The sequence below is a fragment of the Podarcis pityusensis genome (assembly GCF_964106645.2).
Source record: "Podarcis pityusensis genome assembly, chromosome: 1".
In the NCBI taxonomy this organism is placed as follows: Eukaryota; Metazoa; Chordata; class Lepidosauria; order Squamata; family Lacertidae; genus Podarcis; species Podarcis pityusensis.
In genome coordinates, this window is record NC_138028.1 from 81,045,391 (window position 1) to 81,064,765 (window position 19,375).

General features: G+C 41.6%; 1 protein-coding gene across 12 annotated transcripts in view; it reads right to left on the bottom strand.

The window, feature by feature from the left end:
- The window catches only part of DAGLA (diacylglycerol lipase alpha), a 95,379-nt gene that overhangs the window by 23,548 nt on the left and 52,456 nt on the right, over positions 1–19,375 (bottom strand). For 11 of the 12 annotated variants that reach the window (XR_013990782.1, XM_081021963.1, XM_081021967.1 and 8 more), the window contains 7 exons: positions 13,820–13,958; positions 11,509–11,720; positions 7,869–7,970; positions 7,288–7,426; positions 4,399–4,486; positions 1,912–2,046; positions 1,187–1,264 (listed from right to left, as the gene is read on the bottom strand). Coding sequence is in view for 11 of the 12 variants with exons in the window: in XM_081021963.1 (XP_080878089.1) it covers positions 1,187–1,264; positions 1,912–2,046; positions 4,399–4,486; positions 7,288–7,426; positions 7,869–7,970; positions 11,509–11,720; positions 13,820–13,914 (849 nt within the window). In the remaining variant the exon portion in view is untranslated. The remainder of the gene's footprint in view (positions 1–1,186; positions 1,265–1,911; positions 2,047–4,398; positions 4,487–7,287; positions 7,427–7,868; positions 7,971–11,508; positions 11,721–13,819; positions 13,959–19,375) is intronic. The other variant, XM_081021962.1, reaches the window with a different exon arrangement.

The window sequence follows — 19,375 nt, forward strand, 5'->3', positions numbered from 1 at the left end:
GAAACACTCACTTCTGCTTTTAAACTACATGAAGTCCTAAAGGTAAAGGTACCCCTGCCCGTACGGGCCAGTCATGTCCGACTCTAGGGTTGCGCGCTCATCTCGCTCAAGAGGCTGGGAGCCAGCGCTGTCCTGAGACCTTTCCGGGTCACATGGCCAGCGTGACTAAGTGGCATCTGGCAAGCCAGCACCAGCACCGCACACGGAAATGCCGTTTACCTTCCCGCTATAAAGCGGTACCTATTTATCTACTTGCACTTAGGAGTGCTTTCAAATTGCTAGGTGGGCAGGAACTGGGACCGAACGACGGGAGCTCACCCTGCCATGGGGATTCGAACCGCCGACCTTGCGATCAGCAAGTCCTAGGCACTGAGGTTTTACCCACAGCGCCACCCGCGTCCCTACACGAAGTCCTACATTACATCCAAATCAGGGGAATGCTGGTTCATTTAAACTACAAACAACATTTAAGCTAACCCAAGGTTGCACCAAGTTCAGCTGTAAAGAGGAACAGAAGTCTATGCATCTGAGGCTCTTATTCCCACAGCATGAAAACAAAAAGGGTTTGGGCTTCTTGACTGCCTGGTTTCACGAAGTGAAAGTGCATTTGTACTTCCTTCTTCGTGCTTCTTTTTTAAGGTACATTATTTAACAGAACAAGGACTTTATCCCTACACTGATAAAGGGAAGAAGGCACATGTGGCTTGAGAGGTTATGAATAGTTTGGCCTGCAGGTAACATCCAGAACATCATACCGCTTTCATTACATAAAATTGGGTTGGGAAAATTAAATGCCGAGCAATTCATGTTGCCACTTCCAGCTTTAAACAAGGCTCTGTTCTTTTTGCTGCAACATACTAATAGGCCTCTCCGGTGCTTTTTTCCTAAAAAAAATGTTTAGGGGTACTCTCATTTTGACTGAAGAAAATCACCATTTTATAGTTCAAATTGGGAAAAATAAATACAGTAAATGGACAAAAGTACAAAGATTCACAAAATGTTTAGGGGTATGCATACCCCTGCATCCCCCCAGAAAAAAAAGCACTGGGCCTCTCCATTTTTTACTGTTCTGATTAGAATAAAAGTTTGCATTAAAGGAAATACAAGATGACTGATTTATTGGGCCTGATAAGCTAGTGTGCCCTCTGCAATTGTGTCAAAGTAGCATTAGAGTCTGATGACTTACTGAGTTTTTCAGGTCCAGATATTTAGTGTTCCTGGTTACTGGCATCCCCGACAAGAAAGCTAGAATATCATTGTTTGCCTGTAAATCACATAAGAGACTAAGATCATGACCCTGAAACATTCCATTTGCACTCAAGGAGAGGGAAACCCCATTTGACGTGGATCACTGTTAAGCAGAAACAAAATTCTCACTATATTCTGCCAAAGTTTCATAATAATTCTGTTTGTCTTCCTAACACCTCCACTCTAAAGCCTAGAGACATGAAAAACTAACCACTATTTTAAAATTGTTTATTATTGTTATTTCAGTTTTGTCCCTCCTTTCTTCCATCACGGAATTCAAGGGGGTAATCCATTCAGACACAGACCAGACCTGCTTAGCTGAAGCATGGTGGTGCCTCAGTTGCCTTTAGACTATGTCCTGGGACTGCTAGTTTGGTAACATCTTGAAGTTTTTGATCCCTAAAAATCATGATTTCCCACATTCCAGTACCAAGCTTTTTGTGAAGTTTATCAACGAAACACTGAAAAATGCATGTTACAATTTTTTCATTATTGGTCACTGGGAGGTGACGGACTGTTATATTTGAGGGACAGCTAGGCAAAGATTTAGTGATTCCCCACTTCTGAAACACATGACAATAAGTGATTAAAAGCCAGATAAACATATCAGCAACATCTGTATTTCAGCAGTGAAAAAGCACAGAAAGCAGTCTGCATACTCACTTCATCCAGTACTGCACTGCGTTTCGCCCTCTGTCGTTGGCGCAGAAGTACCAGGCCTGCTATGATATCAGATGGGACTATGTCAAGATCTCGGAAAAACTCAGCAAAGAGATATGCAATTTCAGAGTAGGCATCCTGAAAAATCCCAAAAGGGGAAGATGATAAATGAACTTGTAACAAGCAAAATACAAAGAGCTAGTATCAATCACTGGGACTGAAAACGTAATTCTCAGCTGCTGTTCCAAAACATCTACTTTGTTACCTAGGTTAGAACTGGCTTCCCCATCTCATTCTAATTTATTCTTCTAAGAAAAGAATTATGCAGGATTTATTACACTTTTCCTCTAAGGAACTCAAGGTGGCATACAAAGGGTTACCTTATTTTATCATCATAACAACCTTATGAAGTAGGCTAGTCTGAGAGATAGAAGCCCAGTTCACAGGCAATGCTAAGAACAGGTATAACAACAAACAATAACAACAACTTTATCATTTATCCCCCTGCCACTCTGGGCGGCTAACAGTACATATGAAAACATAGTAAAACATCAAACATTAAAAACTTTCCAATACAAGGCTGTTTTCAGATATCTTCTAAAAGTTGTGCAGTTTATTTCCTTGACATCTGGCGGGAGGGCATTCCACAGGGCGGGCGCCACTACCAAGAAGGCCCTCTGCCTGGTTCCCTGTCACTTCACTTCTTGCAGAGAGGGAACTGCCAGAAGACCCTTGGAGGAGGACTTCAGTGTCCAGGCTGAATGATGGGGATGGAGACACTTCTTCAGGTATACTGGGCCAAGGCCCAGTATACCTAAAGGAGCATAATACAAAGACCAAACAAGGTTTAGTCCTAGATAGTAAGCAAGAGTGGGGAAGGAGTGCTATTCTTCACTCTGGGAACCCACATATTTGCATGTTCATGCTAAGCTATGGTACATGCAAATGGGATCAGTGGCTTCTTCAAGGACACTCATTAAACTTTATGGTGAAAAACAGATTTCAAGTCAGACCTCCCAGACCTAAGTTCACCACTCTATGTTCTGCATCACTCTCACCAAAAGGTCCACCTAGACCACTTTACTGTCTCCAACAGCACACAGCCTGAAGACCTTAGGAAGCTTACAGGTAATGCACAATAAAGACAGACATCCCTTGCCATTTGTCCCCAGAATCTGGAAATCAGATACAAAAGAATCTATAGTAGTTTTGACAACTCTACTTTAACGTAACAATTATGTTTGCTCTAGGTAAATATTATACCATGTTTCTGCAGCAAACACTTTAGATATGTACAAAAGACCTGCATAATTTAATAGTACATATTAAATATTATGCCTTGGAACCATGCTTTTCAGTTTAGATCCATCTTTATATTTAAATTGTTTGTTTATTTGTTTATAGCCAAAAAGTCTCCCAGAGTGGCTTACATACAATTATTTGAGCTCATTTGCTCCGTCTAGTAAGAAAAATATATACCTCTAAATATAATAAAAAGTTTTACCCTTCAGTGACTGACCACCATTGCTCTGCAGCACCTGACAAGGGGCATAGCTATGCTACAAAACTCCAGATCACCATCAGCATCTGCTTCTTACACACTGGGTGACTGCCCTTTTAAAAACATTTTTTGTACAAGTGGAACAGACCACTAGATGAGATATCATTTTATTAGTCCAGAGATCTTTATGTCATGACAACCTACAAATGTTGTAAATAAATAAGGACATGGCTTCCTTGACATGGGGTTATTATGTTAATAAATAATATGATTTGCATCTACCATTGTGTTACATACAATCTTCATATGCCCTTTGAAAAAAATCTTCTCAACTTTTCATAACTAAGAATAATCTAAGTAATACCTGATAATCTGACAGCGCATCACTTTTTCAGGTCGTTAAAAAGAAAGTGCTGTCCATTTAAAATGAGTCCATCATTCTATGTCCTTTGCCAGTTTTAGTGGTTTAATAAGTTCTGGACAGAGTTATTTTTTCTTGCAATTGCATAAATAGCTTAGTTACAACCTGATTGCAATAAATATGAAGCCATGCAGATGGGAAAGGGTTGATTCTTCCTCTACTCTACTGCAAATGTCTCACTCTGAGCTCCTCACCCATGATTAAACGATTGGGAACTTTATGTCTGCACCAGTTCTTTGTAATTATATCCTTATACAGGGCATGAGTGACTTGTGCCAGAGGTGCAGCACCCATGTGTGGAAGATCCCAATAGGAGTCCAAAGTGCCATGGCTCCTTCCACCATGTTCACAGCATATTCAGAGATAATACAACTGAACATTCAGAACTGTTTCCAGGTCTCTTAAGCATGCAATCAGGAGATTTATGTACACATTAAATCACATGGGGACTGGCTGACTAAACTCCAGATAAGAGTTCTATGAAATATTACATGAAACAGATTTACCATTGATATCTCTCAGTGTAAGCAGATATTTGCTTTGTGATGAAAAAATAGGTGCTACTTACGGACTGGGAATCTTTTGTTCGTGTGCAGCAGAGGAAAACTTTGAGCCGTCGGGTCCAGCTGCTAGCCTGCCCTTCCTCCAAACGGTGCCTTCAACATGCAGAAAGGAAGAGTTTACAAATGGATTGGGGGGGGAGGAGATATAAATTTGGAATTGCCTTTGTGTTCCTCCTTCCTTGCAGAAGGGAGTGAGAGGTTCTTGAAGCAACTCACCAAACAGTTCAGAATAGAAAGCTGACCAGCTTCACCTGAGAATGTGAATCTACCTCACACTGATGAAGCCCTACACAGCATGAAACAGCATAAAACAGTAGAGGAAGCTATGGATCTTATGGGAGCATCTGCAGCTAAAGCGGAAGCATGAGACATCTTTTTCAGAACATCCTTGATGGGCTTGGGCCCATCCTCCCATGCCCCAAACTCATCCACCCACATAAAAACTGCCTGGCAAATGCAAACACTGTAACTGAAGCCCTAAAGGTCACAAAGCCAGCTTCAAATTTCCTACACAGAGCCCCCTCTACCCATCTGTCACAGGAATCTTTGGGTCCCACTTCCTTTTTAGAAGGAATCACAGCCAAGGAATATAAAGCTGCCATGGGTGGATCAACAGCAAGAAATTGAAGCTGTTGCATAATCTTCTCATCAAAAATATGTTTCTTAGCAACCCGAGACACCAGTTTAGCCTTATTTGGATGGGCCCACTCAGCTTTCTAAGCTGAATCAAAAATGTATGGAAAAGGAACAGTAACCACCTTGTGAGAAGCTGATGGGAAAGCCTTCTCAGCACCCACTGGGGAGGTGGCAGGTACAGGAGCTTCCTCCTCCCCAGTGAGCTCCTCCCCAGGAAGGGTCCAACAAACACTCCTTCTCTGCAACTGCATATGACATGAGGATATGTGGGATCGGGTGCAGATGAACCACCAGTGAGAACGGCTGCTCCATGCTATTCTTGTCCCACTGATGGCCTGAGAACATAGGGTGCACCCCAGCTAGCCATTCTAGCACCTAAACTGGTACGGCTTATACCCCCACTCCCGAAACACCCAGAGACAAAGAGGAACTGGGTGGAAGAATCAAGAAAACACACACAAACCAGTGGAAAACAAGAGAGGCAGGAAGCAACTAGGGAGAGAAAAGACAACAAAAACAAAACACCCCTTCTTCCACACACCAACAGGAGAGGAACAAAGGAACAGAAACCAAAAAGACAGACACAGTAACTAGGGTTGCCATATTTCAAACAGTGAAAATCCAGACAGAAAGGTTGTTGAGCTGTTTTTGTAAAATCACATAAAAAATTGACGTTTTTGAACTATTTTTCTGGAAAAGCAGTGAAAATGACACTGCCGACATGGGTTGCCATACGTCTGAATTTTCCCGGACATTTTTGCTGATTTCAGCCCAGACACTGCTACAAACTACAGTATTCCAGATATGTCTGGGAAATTCCGGATGTATGGCCACCCTGCAATAACAGAGGAAAGGCTCTAAAATGTAAAGCTTCTGAAGAACACAAAACAACCTTGACTACCACTGGCTGCAAGCAGGATTAGTCTGGTAGGTGGAAGAACTCCTCCCCCTGGAGGGGAGCCAAAAAGGCTCTAGGCTAGGGACTCTGCCTGCCATATCCAGTAGGAGGAGTCATCCCTTTTTAGGAATGTCCTCCAGTCTCATCTCACCAACAACCAAAAATGAGACAGTTGACTTTTAATTGCAAGCCTTGACTGAGAGGAGTATAAGTTGGACCTGTAACAAAATTCAGCAGTGTAGAGTGCTTCTGCTCAGGATATTCAATTCCATCCCTGCTCCTGCCAGTTTTCTTTTGTTTCACCCAGCAGTCAATCAATATCTAATACCCACCAAGCATGCTCAGTCTGCACTGCATAGTTTTGCAGGGTTTTGTTTTGTTTTTGCCCCTGCTGATTTTTCCCCCCTCTACAGAATTTTTGTAATTCTGTGAATCTCATATTCCACGCTCTTGTGGATGGTGCTGTTCTGGCTACCTAAGGACTGGGCAGTCAGAAAACTGAGTTTTCTATATATACACACAAGTCAACCCTGCAACAAAATGTTGCTGTGTGGATCCTAGCCACCTAATTCTATCCCCACTCTGACCCCCACAACATTCAGTATCCCATGCCTACAGATAATGCACAGTCCTCACTGGGTGACTGTGAATGGAGGTTGCCTCCTAGGGTTTCCCCCCTGCATGTTGTTTATTATTATTATTATTATTATTATTATTATTATTATTATGGCAAACCTGAGGGTGCCTCCATGCATCTCAGTATCTCCTGTGTTTGTATGTTGTCATTTTAGCTACATCAGGACCAGCACTCAGAGAACTAGGATCACTATTAGTATATACAGTGGTACCTCGGGTTAAGTACCGGTACTTAATTCATTCTGGAGGTCTGTTCTTAACCTGAAACTGTTCTTAATCTGAAGCACCACTTTAGCTAATGGGGCCTCCTGCTGCCGCTGCTGTCTGTTCTTATCCTGAAGCAAAGTTCTTAACCCGAGGTACTATTTCTGGGTTAGCAGAATCTGTAACCTGAAGCATATGTAACCCAAGGTACCACTGTACAGTGGTGGTGGTGGTTGGAAGCAATGGTCTTCAGCTGGGTGTCCATCCCCCCCCCAACAACTGACAAACAGCAAGACCTGTCCATATGCTGCATTTTGAGCTCCTTTTTAAACTGCCTTGAGTGGCAACCGAGGAAGAGGGATACTTAGGTGAAAAGAGAAAAAGTCCATATAAATCAGTTAATCAGGTCACAACACAGTTTTTCAGTCATGAAACAAATCAAGGAAAATAGCTTCTGAGTTAGATACATTAGATACATAATCCAGACTGTATCTTGTTGAAATGCTGTTTTGTGACTTACCTCAAGTTGTACGTCCTCAAGTTACGCTGCCTCCTCTTTGTGGCTCGCAGTTTGACAAAAGTTCTTCCTGTTGGATCAAAGACGCACAGGACAGTGATGCAAACACTCAGAATGACGACCCAGTTGCAGACGACCATTCCTGATAAAACAAAGAAGATTCAAATGCTCAGTTCTGAAGTGTCATCTATGACTCTCTTGGTGAGTTAGCTTTGTGTTTATGGGGTTTTTTTTCCCTGAAGCAACACACTCAAGCTGAATTTCACTGACCAAAGTGAAGGCATGCATCCACAGTAACACCAGGGATCTCAAAACCAGCTATTATTGAGTGAGAGAAATTATGGATAAAATAGTAGTTAGAGATGTACTGTTGGATTGTTTTGTAAGGACTTGCACTGGTTTTCAGAGCAATTGCAAAAATCCATACAATACCCAGTCAGGCAGCAAAACAACAGCTACTGTCCTTCCATCCATACATACTAATTGAAGTTTGTGCAATGGTTAAGTCTATCTGCAAAACATTCAGGGTGGGTACATTTATATAGGCAGAAAGTGAATTCATGCAGAAACCTTCAAATACACACCCAAAGTGACACTCTTGGCAGTAACATCATTGCAGGAGCTGTAGTACTGGGTTAACCAAACAATGCCCACAATAGCATAGATAAACTCAATCACCAGGATGGCTGAAACAATAAGAACATAGTGCACAATAGCAGCATTATTCTAATGAATACCTTGTTTCAAAGATGTCAGAGACCACCACAGTATTTATTGTTAGCAGTTCTCATGTATCCATTCCAATTTGTTATTTCACTTCCAGCAAAACCAGATTTTTGTCTAAGCTCAATTAAACATACCCACCCCCATTTTTCAAGGAAAACTCATAAAAAGAATTACATTTAGGAGCATTTTATATTAATGCTCAAGGAAAGCACCCAAAAATCTTGCAGCAAAAAACAAAAAAAAAATCTTTCTCTGATTCCCATTGAGCATCATAACAAATACTTTCCTAAGAATATGGACATATTTCTAGATACGTAGTACAGCAACAGGAAATAGAGTTTCATACATAAAATCTTCCTCCGTTCCACTCCAACCACTAAAATGACAGAACAGCTGAAAGAATTGTCTTAAATGTTTTATGATGCTATGTATTTTAGATCTGATGTCATAATATTTTTATATGTGTACCCCAACCTGGGACCACTTAGTGGAGGCGGATTATAAATGTTGTAAATAAGTAAATATTCCCCAACCCCATTTCTCTCCTGAAATGCACCTATGATATAGTTCAATTCCTCATTGGCTTTAGCAATCTCAGGAAGGTACACACGAGTTTCATTTGATTCTGGCAAAAAATAAATAAATGGGGGGGTGAAAGGGGGGAGGCAAAATGCAGAAATATAGATTGTATACTGATTGACTAGACAGCAGAATCTTGGACCCTGAGATGCTGATGAATTTCTTCAAGCTTGAGCTCATACAAATCTATGGTTCTATGATTTTCCCAACCTTAGACTGGCTCAGAAAATTATCCCAGGTGTTTGTTTTTCATTTTGAGGAAAGAACTCTGAGGCAAACTGGAGAGAGCTCACCCATCCCTACTCTGACTCAAAGCAGAGAACGGCAGATAACAACAACATGTTACTATTGCAAGAAAGTAAAAGAAAAAGCCTATGAAGCTACATATCTAATTTATAGGACATAATTGCTATCATACTGCATTGCTCAGTTCTCAGATATCAAAAGGTGACATTTTACACAGTCTAACAAAATTTTTCAGTGACTGGAGGTGCTACCTGTAGCAAGTAATTTCAATCCCCCACATAATTCCTTTTATCAATAAAAGATTGAATAAAATGCTGAAATGTTCTTTTTTGAATGTCACACTCCATTCTCAGGTAAAAAGCCTGCTTTCTAAGTTTTCACAACACTTCAAGCTAAACAGCTAAAGTGTGAGTGGCACAGCTGCAATAGATGTGTATATATTTTGGTGTAACTGTTGCAGACGTGTAACAGAAATTGATCACGATGAGCAACACATTACCTCTCTTCAGTCCAGGAAGATTTTTTTAAGTGATTAAAAAAAAAAAAAGATGTATTTTTGGATACTCATGTAGCCATTTAAAAAGTAGTTCAAGAAGAAAATGTGCTAGGGTCCATCTCAGCAACGCACCTCAATTCAAGAAAGGGAGGGGGGTGTCTTACTTTTTTAAAAATTCCCCATTTTGTTTTAATTATTTATAAATTTGCCACTGTTAAGTTAGATTCGATGGCACGACAGTGAGAAGCCACTCCCAAATGCTCCATGGAATAATCTCTACCAAAGTAATGTGAGAACCTTTTTCTTGTAACAAATGTGAAGCTGCAACTCATGATGTGGAGAAAAGCCCCATGTTTTCTTCTTCAAACTAGTGCCTCTCTTTTTTGAGGTTATCATATTTACCTAGAATCCTCAATATTTTGCTGCTGGAAAAATGCAGTTTCCCACCCTGCTCTTCCATCTTTTGCCATTTGGACTGCTCTGTGGGATCAGGGTGCACTTTGCTTGAATCAAGGGCCAGTAGCTTTGACACCATCAGTGATGAGAGATAGCGCTCTATCCCTGTACCAACTGAACTTTTCAGATTTTAAAGGGCTTTTCCTAGTTTGCTTCCCTAAAGAATGATAACATCTACTTTGTATATTCACTGATTAAATATTGCAAGTAAAATTAAAAAACAAAAGAAAAAAGAGGTTCCAGCCCCTGCAGGGCTACCCACTAATGTTCACTGAACGGATGAATTCAAGGCATGGAAAGGAGAAAAATATGAAAACCTTTCTATGCACAGGTTTTTTTTCTGAATAGGGAGGGAATAATTTAATTTCTTAATAGTGCTGCCACCCACCAACTAAGAAAAGTTCTTCAGAAACTGCAAAAGCTGTTTGCAAGGTAGCATGGGATACAAGCACTTTTAAGATGAGAAGCTGAAAGCGTTATACAGAGAGAGCTTCTTGCACACTTTCCTAGAGTGAGTCTTGGATTTTATTTGCTTTCCTCCCCTCTCCCTCCACTTCAGCTCAGTTTTAATTTGGATTCACAAACTTATTTAAGCAAGGCTCAGAAAAGGAGTAACCATGCCTACAAAAAATTACATCCAGTGAAGAAGTAATTAAACAAGAATAGGCAGCAATGTCACAGCGTTTAGAATTCAGTTGATGCCCTTCCTGTGTGCAATGTTTTTTTATACAATTCTAATAAAAATATGTGTCTCAGACAACAAAAATAAACACCCATCTAGAGCAGAGGAAGCCTAGTTATTTCTATATGATATGAATGGAAGGCCAGTTTAAAATGTTGTGAGTGAGCAATGCCTGTTTCTTTTTTTCTGGTAACATCTTTGAGAATCAGGATGTCTTGAGGGAGACTGTAGGGAAAGGTTATACATCCTTCAAAAGACAAAGCAAATTCCATGCACACGTCATCAGTGGAAGAGATTCCTTTAAGTAGCCAGTACCTACAAAGAATATTTTGTGAGAGAGGAGGGTTATCAATGGAAACGTTTTAGGACATGTGTACAAGCAAGGGGAGAAATAAACTTATGTGCTCAAGCACGGCAGGTGGGTTTAGGTTTGGTTGTGTGCATGCTAAGCATGAATTAGATTTCTTCCAAAGAAGTATCAAGGCACATGGAGAAAGGCAATTGTTACATGCAGTGTCTGCATTTCTGCAGGATGGCATGTTAAATGCAGTTATTACAAATGTAAAATGCTAAAAAGCAGACAAATGAAATGATGTCTTATGTCATTTAACAAAGTGAGGTGACAGGGATCCAAAAAATTAAACTAATCAAAAGTTTACATAGGGTAAATTTATGCAGCGTCATGGGGACATCTGGCAAAAATTCAAATCTCTGCATTTCCCACATCTGTAGTAGAAGTGAAACAAAAATTATTTTTATAAATGGCTTTCCCCTGCTTAACATTCAGAGGATGCTTCTACACTAAAAAACATCCTTGGTGCTGCCAATGAAAATGCCTTTGGATGAAGACAGAAATTCTGGAAAAGAGATTCTCCTCTGCAGTATGTATATTCTAAATGAGCAGAGTATTTAAATGGCTGAAAAAGAATGTGTTTTGTGTCTGCTTATCCGTGTGCTGATGGGGGAATCCCTTGAGTGTGTAACAGATGGTTGCATCAAGTTCAAAAATTTATAAAGTCCCTTGGTCACTGTCTCTTACCCAGTCTGACGTACAGGACATATTGCATTGAATCCCGAGGTTCTGTGTACAAGATGCTGCCACGCATGCTGAGCCAGATGATTGCGACTTCTGCGATCATGCAGCTAAGCAGAATACCCAGGTAGCCTCTGCCGTGGTCCACCAGGTTGAGAGAGCAGGTCTCATTGGGGTTGTATGCCAGTCCAAAGAGCACCACAGAAAGGATTATGAACCTGCCACACATAAGCACATACAATATTCCCTTGATAAACCTCAAAGTACCATATACATGAAAAAATAGTATTCAAAGAATGTCAACAGCAATATTATGATTGCAGGTCTGTGAAAATGTCTCTTTTTAATGTTGCCATGAAGTGGTTAGTTTATTTTATGTGCTAAACAAATAAGTAGTTAGCTTTGAACATATTCACAACTGCATACATCTAATAAAACGAGCTTTTGCCTATCAAAGCTCATCCCATAATAAAACAGTTATCCTCTCTAAAGGCATCAGAGCCCTTTCAACATTTTATTCACAACGTAATTATCTTGTTACTTTTAATGAAATAAATTTGACAAGAGTTTCCAGAGTCAGCCACTAAAGGGATGCTATCAGTGGTATTATATTCAGTATACACCTGGGTCTGGGTTTCTGTGATTACAGGCAAATATCACATTTAGCCAATTTTAAATGTTCCACTAATGTCATCCATTTATTTGTGGTATATGTTTAGGGATTGCTTTGATAGTAAAATGCTGCTGCTTAGCTAGTGGGGATTTTTTTCCGCCCACATGCAGATTTCTGGATGACATCCCAGAACACATTCTGTGTCCCTCTATAACTGAGAGAGAGAAAATTCCTTTTGACAGATCTGTCTACTTCTCCACTGTCATCAGGAGGTCTTAAAATGAGAATAGTAAAGGCGTGGACATGCTTTCAGTAGTCACTAGAGGGCGGAAGAAAATGTGGCAGGCACACGGTGCTGTAACTCTACATCAAGATTATAATGTCAATATGGTATTACTATTCTTGCCTACATAATGATTTTATTATACATGATACATGAGTATGCCCACATGACAAAGGGTAAAACAATAAGCTGTCACAACTTTCATCACTTTGCTTGCCCTCTGGGAAGATGTGTGGCAACATGTAGATTCCCCAGTACACCACTGCTGAGTTATCCATAAAGAAACTTGTTAGTCAGAAGCAACCAAGGAACAACTGATAAGAAGCAATCACACAATATTGGTTTTACATTATAACACCTGACAAACTAACATCTTTGGTTCATTCCAGGACTGCAATACTTCAAGGACTGCCTCTTTCCATTTGAACCTACTTGGACCCTGAGATCATCTTCTGAGGCCCTTCTTCATGTGCCTCCTCGAGAGGTCCAGAGGGTAGCAACATGAGAACGGGACTTCTCTGCAGTGGCTCCCTGTCTGTGGAATGCTCTCCCCAGGGAAGTTTGCTTAGCACCTTCATTATACACCTTTAGGCGCCAGACAAATATGTTCCTTTTTAACTAGGCCTTTGGTTGATCTGATTTACATCCTATGTGCTTTTAAAATGGTTTTTTTGGGGGGGGGCTATTGGGTTGTTGTTTTTATTTTTATTATGTATTTTGTGGTTTTATATCTTGATTTTATTCTGTGAACTGCCCTGAGAACTCTGGGTATAGGGCAGTAGATAAACTCTAATAAAATAATAATAATAATAATAATTCCATGGGATGCCATCGTAGGGCTGTAATTGTGGCAAAAGTTTTCCATACTATTAACAGAAATGGTGAGAAGGTATGAAATACACTTTACCATGGTTTTATCAAGATAATTCAACACAGTGTGTTGCATTAAATTCTGCATTAACTTACCTTTCTAATGATGTGAATTATGGCATTAGTCTAAAAAAGACTGATGTTATGAGTCAACACTTGGGAAATCCCACCAATTGATACCTTTACTGTATTTTCAGTGCCTACTGACAACATTCTGAGATTTAACATCAGATGTTTAGAAAGTTTGTATGAGTTTTAAATTGTTTTGTTGTGGTTACAACTTTATGCTTTTAACAATGGTTATAAATGATTAGTGATGATTTTATGGCTTTATCTTTTTTGAAAACTGCTTTGATGATTTTTCTACAAACAAGCAGCATATACATTTTATGAAATGATTTTTAAAAAATGCAGCGTTTTGAATGACACTTTTTATAGGGGAGCAGGATGCTACCAATAACTGGAAAAAAAGAGTAGCAAAACAGAACAAAAAACTTTGCTCATTAGTAGAGTCATGGAAGCTTTCTGCTCAGGTATATGTTTTCACTTACCAAGTGGTATGGAGGAGAAAGAGAAAGATGGCTGGCAAAACAAGGTCATCACTGCCTACAGACCAGCGACGACGGAATACCACAATCCCTGGCATGGCTAATGGGTCAGGAGAGGATCACCAGGCACAATGCTCACCTTCTGAAACAGAAGAACAAATAGCAATTAAGCAAGGTTTTTCCAGCCATCACAAAAATATGGCTGTTCATTTGTTCCAAGAACAGAATAGTTGTAATGATATCTCAGACAATTTCCCCACACACTTCTCACATTTGTACCCTGCCACTCTGAGTAATAGGTTAGGTAGTGATCCAGTTTTAAAGTTTAATTTCAACCCAGGGCTCCCCTTTCCAGTTGGACATTCTATCGCCTACACCATATTGGCTATCCAAGTCTCTTTCTCAACCCATGGCCATAAGGCAAGCCAAATTCATTTTTGTGGACTGCCATGGTCTCTGATTAATGTGGCCGTCCAGATTTTTGATTTTTTTTTAAGATTCAAACTGGGCCCTCCAAAAGCTGAAAGCAGCCTCTAGGTGCATGACCCAGTGCTGCTGACATAGGTATATCTGGTATGGCTGTCCTCAGTACCCACTGGAGAGGCCGTGGTGAGTGACCCACATGTATGCCACCCACAGGAGGATTTTGTGCAGGATTCTTCATTCCTTTAAAAATTACATTATTATATGAAAGGAGGGGTGCCTAGCCACAAAGTCACATGTGCGTTCATGCTGCCTTTAGTAAAGAAGAGGGAGGCTAAACATTCACAATGTTGTACAATAAATGAAATGGGTTAGGTAAAAATCACTTGCAACCTAGTCTTGTTACTTTCATCACTCCAGGACTAGAAAATGGGCCTATTTAGCAATCTTTAGAAGCCAGAGAGTCTTCCCTTCCCAACCCCCTTATAAAGAGCTTGCAGGGCAGCAGTTGAAGAAGGAGCAAAAAGGGTTTTCTTGTGTGTGTGTGTTTCTTTGTGGCTGATTAGCTGCTGTCCCTGTGCAAAGGTCAGAGGGGGTAGGGTTTCTGTTGAGGCAGGTGATTAGCTGTGGGAGGAGCTTATCAGAGCTTGCAGGGCAGCGGCGCGCGCCTAGCCGCGCACGCAGTTTGATCCATCTTTTAGATTTAGGGGAGCTAGTCTCAAACGTTTGTTGGGGGAGACCTAGGTTTTTTTTGGGGGGGGGGAGTTATTTGTCCTGTCTTCACGCTTTTTTTGATGGAGGACCGCTGTAGCCACCCCCAACGACACGTTCTCAAGATGGAGGGGGAGGGAACAGCTGCAGTCGCCTGCGGTTCCTGCGCAATGTTTGCCATCTTGCCAAAGGTTGCAGGCAGCTTTACCTGCAGCAATTGCATGTTGATTGCCCTCTTAAAAGACAAAGTCCAGCAACTGGAGGAACGTGTAGCTACGCTCCAAAGAATTAGGGAGCTGGAGCTTTTCTTGGAAGCAACAGAGCACAACGTCTCCACCAAGGAGGAGACAGGGGACTCCCCTGACAAGGAGGCTAGTACACCAACACAGGAGCCAGATATATGGAGAAACGTGACTCAAAGAAGTAGGAGGCCCAGGGTTCACTCTGATTGTTTAGAAATACACAATCGCTTTGAGGTCCTCTCCCCTAGCATGGAAGACGAAGAGCAGACTCCATTTGAGGATCTCTCCCTCATTACAGTCGATCAGGTATATGAAGACGAGCAGCAAAGTCAGTCCTCAGGGAATGTGCAGGCGACCTTGGAACAGACAGCTCACGGAAGAACCCCGACCAAACCTAAGAGGAGGCGTGTAGTGGTGATAGGGGATTCCCTACTGAGGGGAACAGAAGCAGTGATCTGTGGGCCGGACAAGATGTCTCGGGAAGTGTGCTGTCTCCCTGGGGCTAAGATCCAAGATGTAACTGAACGACTGCAAGGAATCATAAAACCCACTGACAAATACCCCTTCCTCTTGGTTCATGTGGGAACCAATGACACTGCAAGCAATAGCCTCCAGAAGATCAAAAGAGACTACGAGGCTCTGGGCAGGAAGTTGAAGCAATTAAATGCACAAATTGTCATCTCATCTGTCCTCCCAGTTGAACGACGTGGCCCAGGGAGAGAGGGAAAAATAGTGGAAGTGAACAGCTGGCTTCGCAAATGGTGTAAACAGGAACGGTTTGGATTCTTAGATCACGGACTGCAGTTTCTTGAAGATGGACTTCTGGCAAGCGATGGGCTGCACCTCACAACGGTTGGGAGAAATGTTTTTGCCAAAAATCTCAGAAACCTCATCAGGAGGGCTTTAAACTGACTAATGTGGGGGAGGGAGACAGTGCTCCTGAAGGTAGGAGTCTATCAATTGATGAAGATGATCATCCAAATGTCATAGACCAAATGGAGCAAACAGCACGCAGACCTAGTGGTGGGAGGAAAAAATCATTAAATAAGAGACACAGGGGAATGATTAATGGACTTCAATGTCTGTACACTAATGCGCAAAGCATGGGAAATAAACAAGATGAGCTTGAGCTCTTGGTACAGCAAACTAAATATGACATAATAGGCATCACTGAAACCTGGTGGGATAAGTCCCACGATTGGAATGTAATAATGGGGGGATACAATCTATTTCAGAGAAACAGACCAGACAAGAAAGGAGGAGGTGTGGCGTTATATGTCAGGGATGTGTATACCTGTGAAGAGATCCAAGATTTAGAACCTCAAAGCCAAAGTGAGAGCATTTGGGTCAAAATTAAGGGAGAGAAGAATAACAGTGACCTCATTGTGGGAGTTTACTATAGATCCCCAAGCCAAACGGAGGACATAGATGATGCCTTCCTGGAACAGATGGCCAAGCATGCAAAAGGAAGGGAGATAGTAGTAATGGGGGACTTCAATTACCCGGATATTTGTTGGATGTCAAACTCAGCCAAGAGCATAAGGTCAAACAGATTCCTCACTGGCCTTGCAGACAACTTCATTGTCCAGAAAGTGGGAGAAGCAACAAGAGGAACAGCCATTTTAGATCTGGTCCTAACCAATGTTGATGACCTGGTTAGTGGGGTAGAAGTGGAAGGATCATTAGGCGTGAGTGATCATGCTCTTCTGAAGTTTACTATACAGCGGAAAGGAGCAGCCAAGCATACTAGGACTCAATTTCTTGACCTTAAGAAAGCCGACTTCATAAAACTTAGGGAAGTGCTGGGTGAGATCCCATGGACAGTAATACTAAAAGGAAAGGGAGTTCATGATGGATGGGAGTTTGTTAAGAGGGAGATACTAAAAGCACAACGTCAGGCAATACCAATGAGACGGAAACATGGAAGGTGCCTAAAGAAGCCAGGGTGGCTATCTAAAGAACTTTTAACTGAGTTAAGATTAAAAAAGGATGTGTACAAAAAATGGAAAAGGGGGGAAACCACCAAAGAGGAATTCAAACAAACAGCCAGCACGTGTAGACACAAAGTCAGAAAAGCTAAAGCACAGAATGAACTCAGGCTTGCTAGAAGAGGTTAAAAGCAACAAAAAAGGTTTTTATGGGTATGTTCGTAGCAAAAGGAAGAACAAAGAAACAGTGGGGTCACTCAGAGGAGAAGATGGTGAAATGCAAACAGGGGACACAGAAAGGGCTGAACTCCTCAATGCCTTCTTTGCCTCAGTCTTCTCCGATAAAGAAAACAATGCCCGACCTGAAGAATTTGGAGCAAATGATTCAGCAAAGGAAACCCAGCCCAGAATAACTAAGGAGATAGTACAAGAATACTTGGCTAGTTTAGATGTATTCAAGTCTCCAGGGCCAGATGAACTGCATCCAAGAGTATTAAAAGAACTGGCAGATGTGATCTCAGAACCACTGGCAGTCATCTTTGAGAATTCCTGGAGAACAGGCGAAGTCCCAGCAGACTGGAGGGGGGCAAATGTTGTCCCTATTTTCAAAAAGGGGAAAAGAGAGGACCCAAATAATTACCGCCCAGTCAGTCTGACATCAATACCAGGGAAGATTCTGGAGCAGATCATTAAGCAAACAGTCTGTGAGCACCTAGAAAGGAATGCTGTGATCACCAATAGTCAGCATGGATTTCTGAAAAATAAGTCATGTCAGACTAACCTGATCTCGTTTTTTGACAGAATTACAAGCCTGGTAGATGAAGGGAACACAGTGGATGTAGCCTACCTTGATTTCAGCAAGGCATTTGACAAGGTGCCCCATGATATTCTTGTAAAGAAGCTGGTAAAATGCGGTCTTGACTATGCTACCACTCAGTGGATTTGTAACTGGCTGACTGACCGAACCCAAAGGGTGCTCATCAATGGTTCCTCTTCATCCTGGAGAAGAGTGACTAGTGGGGTGCCACAGGGTTCTGTCTTGGGCCCGGTCTTATTCAACATCTTTATCAACGACTTGGATGATGGACTCAAGGGCATCCTGATCAAATTTGCAGATGACACCAAACTGGGAGGGGTGGCTAACACCCCAGAGGACAGGATCACACTTCAAAACGACCTTGACAGATTAGAGAACTGGGCCAAAACAAACAAGATGAATTTTAACAGGGAGAAATGTAAAGTATTGCACTTGGGCAAAAAAAAACGAGAGGCACAAATACAAGATGGGGGACACCTGGCTTGAGAGCAGTACATGTGAAAAGGATCTAGGAGTCTTGGTTGACCACAAACTGGACATGAGCCAACAGTGTGACGCGGCAGCTAAAAAAGCCAATGCAATTCTGGGCTGCATCAATAGGAGTATAGCATCTAGATCAAGGGAAGTAATAGTGCCACTGTATTCTGCTCTAGTCAGACCTCACCTGGAGTACTGTGTCCAGTTCTGGGCACCACAGTTCAAGAAGGACACTGACAAACTGGAACGTGTCCAGAGGAGGGCAACCAAAATGGTCAAAGGCCTGGAAACGATGCCTTATGAGGAACGGCTAAGGGAGCTGGGCATGTTTAGCCTGGAGAAGAGGAGGTTAAGGGGTGATATGATAGCCATGTTCAAATATATAAAAGGATGTCACATAGAGGAGGGAGAAAGGTTGTTTTCTGCTGCTCCAGAGAAGCGGACACGGAGCAATGGATCCAAACTACAAGAAAGAAGATTCCACCTAAACATTAGGAAGAACTTCCTGACAGTAAGAGCTGTTCGACAGTGGAATTTGCTGCCAAGGAGTGTGGTGGAGTCTCCTTCTTTGGAGGTCTTTAAGCAGAGGCTTGACAACCATATGTCAGGAGTGCTCTGATGGTGTTTCCTGCTTGGCAGGGGGTTGGACTCGATGGCCCTTGTGGTCTCTTCCAACTCTATGATTCTATGTTCATATAACTACTAAAAGCTAAACACTTGCTCTTTTAAAAATGGAGGTTAGGCAGATTCTGCAGTAATTGTCAGGATGATTTCCTTATTCATGCTTTGATGGTTTGATTGTTTGATCATGCCCAGCAAAAATAATATTGTGCCACTTCCTTGCACATGATGAAGATGAGGCGGTCATGCCACAATAAATGTGTTACTTTTAAAGATGCTCATGGGCTTGTTGTCATTATTCTGATAAAAGGCTATTCTTCTGGAATTTATCCCTAAGGGC